This window comes from Buceros rhinoceros, unplaced genomic scaffold (genome assembly GCF_000710305.1).
Source record: "Buceros rhinoceros silvestris isolate BGI_N320 unplaced genomic scaffold, ASM71030v1 scaffold16564, whole genome shotgun sequence".
In the NCBI taxonomy this organism is placed as follows: Eukaryota; Metazoa; Chordata; class Aves; order Bucerotiformes; family Bucerotidae; genus Buceros; species Buceros rhinoceros.
In genome coordinates this window covers 5,573-15,078 of record NW_010406629.1, presented here as the reverse complement: position 1 = coordinate 15,078, position 9,506 = coordinate 5,573, and the positions used below count along the sequence as shown (strand labels likewise).

Below are 9,506 nucleotides of genomic sequence, written 5' to 3'. Positions count from 1 at the left end.
ATATATATATATATAGTTATTTTCTAATAGTATTGGAACATTGATATCCAGCTTCTACTGAAATACGTTTGAAATTTACTTCAAATATTCTATAACACAGAGATCCACAAATCCATAAAGTATTCTAATTGCTAAGAGAATGCAGATGGTTCTGAACATAGCTCAAAACCCTAACCAGCGCAAATGCTAGTTGTTCTAATTTCATTTTAAAAATAGTCATTCACAGTCTTCATGCCAACAGTGCTATCTAAAAAGCTGCCACAAGATGGTACCGCAGTATTTTGTAAGATGTGTTTTTGTACTGTACCAAAACAACTGGTTTTTTAATGTAATGTAAAGTAAAATCGATAAGAATATGGAACAGGCCTTTAAGATGAAGCTCTTTAGTGCTGCAGAAGTGCTCTGCAGCACTTTGAACTGCTCCTGTAAACGCACTAGCAGTTGGATCTGTCTGTCTGCCAACACACGTCATGTGCTTCCTGCCATAATTACTCAAGACAGATGCTTAGATGCTGATAGTCCAGCAGATTAAATATTTTCCTAAATTACTGCCTGAATAAGCAAATTGATCTTGATGTCCATCTTGATTTCTCACATTCCTTCTCCCATACTTTAGCCACCATAACGTTTTCCAGATCTTTGGTAAGGACAGTTGTGCCTGAATTGTATAAAGATGTTTCCCTGAAAATGCCAGGACGCTTAGGAGCCAAGGGAACGTGAAAGTTTTGCTCTATGGGAACTGAGCAACAACTTTGTGTTCTGTGCCCACTCAGGTTTCTTTCTGTAGGTCTCCTGGGTTTGTGCTGCTGTAACATATATGGCCCACATCTCCTTGGCTGAGGCGCTGTATTTATGCTCATCTATTTAATGTTTCATCATCAATGAAACAGCTGTTGCCCTCATTTCCTAGTCAACAAATTCCTGCCGATCCACTAATATCTTTAGGATAAATGAGGAGCCTCCAATTTCGGAATGTTAACGTATGAAAATTTGGAGAGGAATGGTTCTCCGCCCTGTGAATACTAACAGTATTTTTGAAAAAGAAATGAGCTCTAAGTAGTTCCACGCTGTAACATTCAGGATGCGTATTCACTTCTAGTTCTGCATTTGGACCCGAACAGTCACATCCATAGGGGCTGCTTTCAATCCTTGAAGCAAAGCTCGGTGGAGCAGGTTGTCCTTAGTGCGAGGCCACAAACCTGGAATTCAGTTTCTACGCTCCCCATTGGAACCAAAGCCTAAAGGAGTGTTGTATAAACATCATCCACTGGTTCAGATCTTGGATAGGTGTTTATGATGAGGGTTAATACAGACATCGGAATAAACAAGCTCTTCTACCAAGGTGCACGTTGGCCTTTAACAGTATTGCCAGATAATACCTGCCCAAGGGGCTGCAGGCCAAGCTGTCTTCCCTTAAATATATTAGATTAACATTTACAAAGCTGAATCTCCTGACATTTTTTCAGTCATTATTCTACTGCCTCTGTGCAGTTTCTCTGCAATTACATTGTACTACCTCCCTTTTTAATGCTTGTAGTTTTAATTTGCATATGAATTTCTCTCACTTCTATATAATTGAAGAACTTAACGGAGCTCTCTAATGGGCTGTAATTCCTTTTGTCATTTTTCCTTTTTCACATGGACTGTCAACAAAGGATCAATTCCTGGTATAATTTTAAATACATAAGTAACAAAAAAAAAAAAAAAAAAAAAAAAAAAAAAAAAAAAAAAAGAATAACACCGAAATAACGTTGAGATTCATCACAAAAATAAGACGTGAGAAACAGTTTTCTTGAAAAATAGAACCAGATAATTTAGACTGCAATGTTTCTGTAAGCACGTTGGTAAGCAGCAACTTACAGGAATGGTCTGCCAAATTTCAATTATCCACGCATAAAATCCTGTTTTCACAAAGCACAGAAAGTATGAATTAATTCATATTTCTGTCCATTCTAAAAGGAAACAAAACAAATAAAACTTTTATCTGCAACAGTAACAGAAGTCTTTATTTTCATAATTATTAAATCCATAGATACAGTTGACCTGAAACTGCATTTTTAGGAGATAAAGTGCTTAATGGTGGTAGGCATTCTATTTTATTAATTAACCTCACAGAAACCTGTGGGGATTTTTAGGGCACCAGATGAACATTTTTAAAACTGGAATCCTCCATTTGTGTCCCCATTTATCATTCCTCCAATTCAAATTTCCATTCAGAATACTGACTTACTACCTAGTCACACGTGGCCTAAAAAGAGTATTACTCCTAATAAAAAGGTCAGAAGGAGCTTGGAGACTCAACATTAAAAAGTTACTGCAACCAGCAAGCATATTTTTAAAACAGCCAATTTTTAAAGTTATGCCAGAAAGCAATTTTGCTAAAACCCCCTGATAACAGAATTCAGCTCCAGCGTGGTATGTCATTGTCACTGCAGAGAGATCTGCTGAAGTGTGAGAGTAACTGAAAAATGGCATCATCCAAGAACAGTTTATTCCAATAATTCCTGTATCAGAATATAAAATTTCCAATACTGACCTAGTATCGACAGTGAAAAAACATTTGCGACTGGAAAAGGTGTTGGTATTAATGAGTCTGTCCAGTCTGGAATACGTTGGTGCACTTACCATTTGACATGAAAAGATACTGTGTCACAAAACCCCCCTCTATTCCACGTAACCTTTTTTGTTTTAGTCTCCTAAAGGGCTCAGCTCTGGAGAGAAATTCGGTAAACACAAGGGCTTTTCACCACTGCTATTTTATCTCATTACAGCAGGCAAAATGATTGTATATTTAGATCAAAATCCAGTCCAGCCATGCTGGAAATTAAATTCAAATCAATTTGGATCTATTCATAGTGCAGAGTTGCTGGTGGTGCCTTGGGGCAAGAATAGGCTTGAAGCAAGAGAGGAGCCTTCACGGTGAGGAGCTTGGGTAAAAGATAGAGCTCAGGAAAATATTAGCCAAGAAAGCGGCAGTGTCACAGTGCCAGTCCATGGCATTTTATCAGATATCCCCTACCTTACACAGTGTCGTTTTACAGCATCAACAGCATTTCAGAGGTTCTCTGTTGTCAGCCCGATCAGCCTGAATTTGCCTATGTGCCTTTTCTATCGCATATAATGCTTTAAATAACAAACTAGTTCAGCCTTTCAAAGGAGCTTCCTCTGTTACAGTGAGCGAAGAACGAGCTTTCTGGAGGTTGTGATATTTATACTTCTTTACACTATTTGTCTGTTGTCTCTTTAGAAGCCAGCACCCCTTGAGCCCTGGATGTTGGGTATTTGCTGAGGTTAGTGGCAGAAATACCTGTACCTGGATCAGAAGAACTACTAATAACGTTATTTACGTGTGGCAGTAGGGACTTGGTAGCCTGTAGTTAACTCAGTACTCTGAGTTTCAGAGGGAGAAAAAGGTAACACATTTAAATAAAGAGGGGGGAGTGTTGCCACTGAATTTGGTGAAGAAGTGAAAGGTGACTACAGTGCAGCTCAGTGAAGGAGCTTCCACAGAGGGACGATGGAGCAGTGTGGGAGGCTGAGTTGGGGACTCTCTGTATCCTGCCTTGCTGTGTCCCCCGTGCTGTGCAGGCAGGGACGTGTTGCTGCCAACGCAGATAAGAACAAATTTTCTATCCAAAACACTAAATCATGCATTTTCAAGACTTCTTCTCTTCTTGCTCTCTTCTCTCTGCTAGATCATGGTATTTAGAAGGCAGCATAGTACATTTGAAATTGTTCAAGAAACGTAACTTAATTAAGGATTTTTTTCCCCCTTTCTTTTCCAATTTATGAGCCTTGAAGTTATAACCACGGTGTTAGAAAAAATGTATTTCCCTGGAGTTTTAACTGAGTACATGCTTCTGTTTGTCTTTCCAGGACTGTTATGCAGAGTAGGGAAACTGTTCCTAGAACTAAAAATAACCTACATGCAAACCTAAATGGAAACAGATATGGACTGCGAGACAAATCCAGCTCTGCTCATTTTAAATGCAAATACCAAAACCTCTGTGCTATAGGAAAAAAATACAAGGGGATGTCTCATTTGGAACAGAGAAATGGTAACACGGCAGCTAGAAACTATAGCAACGATGTGAAAAAAACAAGGCAGGGAACAGTTTGCTCTGGTATAGCCTCTTTTTTTCTCACTGGAGATCGAAGTATGCAGGTCTCCTCTGAAATGTGTAATGCCTTCAGTCTAGTTTCCAAGGCACAGTACTATAGAAGTTGAAAAGCTGGGAAAAACGGAGGAGAAACTTTTCTGGGAGGTATTTTCTCCCAAGATGAGCAGATTAAAGTTATTTCAGGTAGTGCTTTTAGTGGTAATTTTCGTGTCACTTGTCAGTTCTTCTCACGCTTTCCATTACTGAATGAGTATTTAAAATTATTTGAAAATTAGAGTATGAAACGATTACAGTTTCTAGGCACTGCAGAAACAGCATATCGTGCTGTATGTGCTGAATGGAGGTGAATATGCCGGGAGATCTCTTTTTCATGACTCAGTTTCATTGTTCCTTAACAAACATGGGCTGCTTCTTGAGGTGAACGAGACCTTAACCAGTGTCAACAACTATGACAATACCTCTTTTAAGGTGGTTTTTTCTTCCCCCCTCTGTTTCAGTATACTGGAAGGCAGAAAGTATGCTGCTTTTTTCAGATCCATAACGCGCTTTGAAGTTCCACCATTACTACGAAGCATAATTGTCATTCAGAAACAATGTTATGCTGATTTCATTAATTTAATCTACCTGCCCATTCTCTGTGGGAGCCGAATTATATACCGCAGGTTTCTCTCTCTTAGACGTAGCAGGCAGTGTTCCCCAAAATTCAGGGAGTCTTTCCAGTAAAAACCAGCTGTTTTGAGCCTCTAGTCTTCGGAACTTCTGGATATTTGATGATGCTTTATATTTCTAGCTCAGAATGTAGTATCTTGTATCTAAGCTAACACTCGCACAGGTGAGCAGGGGCCATTCTGCCGGCTTATGTGCATTCATCCCCACGATTCCACACAAGCTGGAGCACTCCTAAAGATGCGTGGTATAGAGAGAAGATGAAAACCCAAAATGCGATGAGCCAGCTCTGACGTGCGTCTGTGGGAGATTTGTCAGGTGGAATGGTTTCTAGCTGCTGCTTGCTGGAATAGTTTGACCCCACTGGTATCGCGCGTGTTTGGGTAATTGCAGCACTTGTTAAAGCTGTTACTGCCTCTTTCTGCAACTGAATTTCATTTCCAGAGCTGTACCCTCTGAAACAGCCGAACTGGGTCAAGAAGGGAATCTCCCACAGACATCTCATCCAGAGTGACATCGTACACCTGGAAAATCAGGCTCGTTTAAGCCAGGTGCTGTTGTCGCAGTGGCTGCGGAGAGCTCAGGGAGCAGAGGATGAGCAGGGTGTCAGTCTGCCATGGGGACAGGTCACTCGGCTCTGGCAATAATCAAAACTTCTCAGGAAAGCTCTGCGCTGAGAAGTGCTGATTGAAAATCCACTTTGACAGCTCTGCAACCAGAGGTGAATATTCGCCTTGCAGCTCTGAGTACCTGAGCAAGACTTGCTCAGTATGGGTCAATGGGTGCAAAACTCTTCTCAGATTGTGCAGGTCCTTAGCGTGATGGTCGTCTCGTTTAGCAGCAGACACTGCTTCAGGGATTCTGTAGTCTGCTCTTTTTTGTTCGGGTCACGATCCACAGGTAAGTCTAGCAGGTTCTTCTGCAAAGCCCCTGATTACGTGTCTCTGGACCTTTTTGTGTTATAGTGTTAGCAGAGAATTTTCTGACAAAACAGAAAATACGGAGTCTTCATCTCCAGCGGTTACAGATCTGTGCTGTATGTGACAAACCTTTGAGAAGACCTAGGTAGGAGTCTCACAGAGTCCTGTCTGCCACTGGAAATATTCCTGCCTGCCTATAATTTGGGATCCTGGGCTTCAGAACAATCCTGCTATCAGTCCTGTCTTGAAGACTAATTATGGATTTATTATATTTATGTATATTATTAATATTCTTATTTTTGTATAGTGTATAAATATATAAAATATGTATCGTTTGTTATCATACCTTTAATTTTACCTCTGGATCAGTCCCATCATGATGTGAGCGTGATGGATCTGATGGGCTCTCAGTCTAGATGTTGTTGGAGCATTTGGATTGGCACCACATGTGGGAATTGAGTTGTCTTCCTTTTGTTTAAGAAATGCGGGGTCCACGTTGCATTTATTTCTACCTATTTGCTAGTATTTTTTTGTAAATCCAGGTTTTTCAGACTTCAGTGGCTTCAACAATTAAGATACAGCTCTGATATTAAGTGGCTTTGCTCTGAAGCCTGAACGTAGATCTTGCCTTCCTGGAGTGACTGCATGTTCCCCAAGTATTGAAGGGCATAAATAGATTACGTTTTGGTGAAAGATGGAGGTAACTCTTCAATTTCGTGACTGCTGCACTACAGATTGCACGACTGGGCCAAGGTCATGCTGGAAATCCTTGGGGTAAAGCGCAGGGATTTTGGCAAAGTTCAGTCTAAATCTTCTGAGTCACACTTCGGTGCCCAGACTTTTCCTATGTCAAATTATCAGAGCTTAGATGATAGGTTGTGACTTTTTTTTTTTTTTTGGTGTTGTAGAAGGATGAAACATCAGGTTTAGACCTAGAAAATAAAAAGAAATAAAGACTACTGGCTCAGGGTGTTTTCCGATACTTTCTGAAACGGATCTTTAATAATACTTTTATAATGAGTTATATGATAGAAGTTTTCAGAAATCTTATTGTGAAACTCCAAACCACTTCAATATGCTGTAGATTCTTCTGGTTAATTGCATATGATATAGCCAGAGTGCTCTGAGGGTTTCAAAAATTAACTGCAAATGTGCGTCCCGTTATTGATCGTTATATAGGAATTTCTAGGGATCATTAAAACTTTGCAAAGTTTCATCTCAAACTGAAACAGATTAATGACAATGTTGAAAGGCTTGATCAACAACAGTTTAACTAACTTTGGTAGTTAATTAAAATTAGCACAGTTTTAGTTAGGGAATTGTGAAAGAATTAGTACTGTTATTTTAGACTTGAGTCTGCGATAGCCCCTAGAAGTGTGATTACTGTACATTTCCCTTAAATCATTCCAAATTAACAGAAAACATGTTAAAACTATTCATGATGTTTTATTATGCAATTATTAAAGAATCATTAAGATTCCTCTTAAACATTAAGAATCCTCTGCTCTTTTGACAGTCATTGTGCTGTTGCTCAAAGAGAATCTGCCAGGCATCATGTGGCCGTGATCCTGCCTACTGTCATTTTTATGTAGTTATAAGAATAATGGCATGCGTTGTTTTTTACCAAGTTCGACTGTTTTATGTATATTTTTAACTTCTCCTTATGCTGTGTTTTCAACCACTCACGAATTAGAGATCTCTGGCAGCCATTTCTCTACCACTTTCTAGCTCTGTTTGTGACGGGGTAAACTCACAAGTGTGCAAGTTTTAAAGAAGCACAGAGAGAGCTCTGAAATTTCATGATCACGCATTTATTGTCAAGGTGCTTTTTTATCCTCAGATCCCAAAGTATTGGTAGAACAGACTTTTTTGGCTTTCAACTTGCCCTGCTAAAAAAGCTGGCGTGATCCCACTTTTTCCTACACGTGGGGATTTTCTCTTCCGAAAATGAGAATTGAATCTGTAAGAAGGGAAAGCTACTTGCTAGATTTTTAAGAAAATGCTGTCATTTCATCAATCCTGACCGCTGTCTTTGCTGTGACTCGAACAAGCAGAAATCCCCTGGTGCAGACACCTCGCCAAGGCTGCGCTGCAGGCGGAAGTTGCAATTTTCCGCTGAAGCCTCATTGCAAAATAAATGGTAGCTATAGGGCTGCGAACCGAACCCACATCCTCCTTGTAGCTCAGCCTCAGCGACCGTGGTCATGTCTCTGCTAACCACTGGTGCTTGGGGAAGAACGAAAAGAGGAGGAAATGCAGACAGCAAGGATTAAAACGAGGTGATGGTGTAGGTGACGGGTATCACAGGACGGGTATCGCCCACCCTACCCAGCGAAGCCATTGGCAGGACGCTTACCGCAGTACGTGACCAAAGGCAGTGTGCTGGGGCTGTCAGACTGCTCAGGATCATTTATTGTCTAAAGGAATTAGTTCCTTAGAGTAGTTTGATAAACTAGAGAGGATCTTTTGCGTAGAGGAGGTGATGGTGTGCGTAAGGCATGAACAGAGTGTCGAACAGGGAGAGATTCCCGGAACTTTAGAGCAGCTCAAAAGCGAAAGAGTCAAAAGGATCAAGTTCATACAAAATGAAAGATTTTTCTTTCTTTTTTTTTTCTTTGAAAATCTTATTGCAATCTCTTGTACTTAAAATTCTTTTCCATAGTGCAGATTCTTCCTGCCCCATATGGTATAAAATTCCTTTCTTTAGTACTGTGGACCAGCTCCTTCCTTAACCTGAGTGTGTGCAATAAATCCTCTTAACAGCGGTGAACGACATCAGTACGTGCGTTTGGAGACTCCTGAAAATTGCACTAGAATTGTGTCGTATCTTGCCTCTTTGAAAAATAACACCAGGACTAAGTTCTGATTTACATGCTTACTTGCCTGAAGATTTCTCCAAGGCCTACTTCTCTGCTTATCGGTATTTTGTTAAAAAATGGTAATATTATTGACCGTACTTCTTCAGGAGTGCATGAGGACAGTATCACTCATGCATTTAGAAAAGCCAAGAAAATTAATTAATTCAAAATATACAAAAGAAGATTTACTCAGTTTTCTTTCCAAAATGCCTACACAATTAATAAATGAGACATTTCGATAAAAACTGAAATGAAATAAAGAAAATTTAAGAGTCGCATTGAAGACAGCTGTATTATGAAGCATTGATTTTCTCTGAATGCCATGAACATTCGTTATGAAGCAACTGCCTATTATCTAAATATTATCATAGTAAGTTGTCTGCCGTATTTCTAATTCTCCTGTTTTGCATTGGTATAAAACATCTTTAAAAGAGGATTTTAAATTTTTTTACAAATTACAAAGAGGTGAGGAATGAATGAGTAAAAGTATTCAAGTCCCTTGAAAGGAATTTATTTTTGTTTTTTCTAAAGAAAAATCAACGGCAAGCTAGAAAACCAAAACTTTCTGCTTAGAAATGTGAAAATGCTTTGACAAATAAAGCAAGCACTGGAAAAATTATCAATGGCAAGCTTCACTAAAAAGGTAAGTCCCGTGTCTTAGCATATTCCGTCCTCTTTCTTGAAAATGTATCCACTGTTATTAGAAAGAATCATGTGTGTGTTGTACTTGAAAACAAGCTGGCAAGGGCAATTCTTAGATCTGGTTTGTACAATCACTTTAATAAAATATTATCTGTACTGAGTTGCAATGGGAAACATTTACAAATTCACAATCCCTCAGGTATTTTTTCACAAAAACGGGAGCCATCTCTTCTGGTTTCCACCCTGTTGCTTCTTTACCAGCTCCTTGTATGCTTCTGACCTTAGAAACCTGGGGAAAG

At 39.5% G+C, this 9,506-nt stretch overlaps 1 protein-coding gene across 1 annotated transcript in view; it reads right to left on the bottom strand.

Moving 5' to 3' along the window:
- Window positions 1-9,414: 9,414 nt before the first annotated feature.
- The window catches only part of RGS21 (regulator of G-protein signaling 21), a gene marked incomplete at its 5' end in the record, with an annotated part of 2,629 nt that continues 2,537 nt past the window's right edge, over window positions 9,415-9,506 (bottom strand). The window contains one exon of the mRNA XM_010134195.1: window positions 9,415-9,506. Coding sequence (XP_010132497.1) covers window positions 9,415-9,506 — 92 coding nt within the window.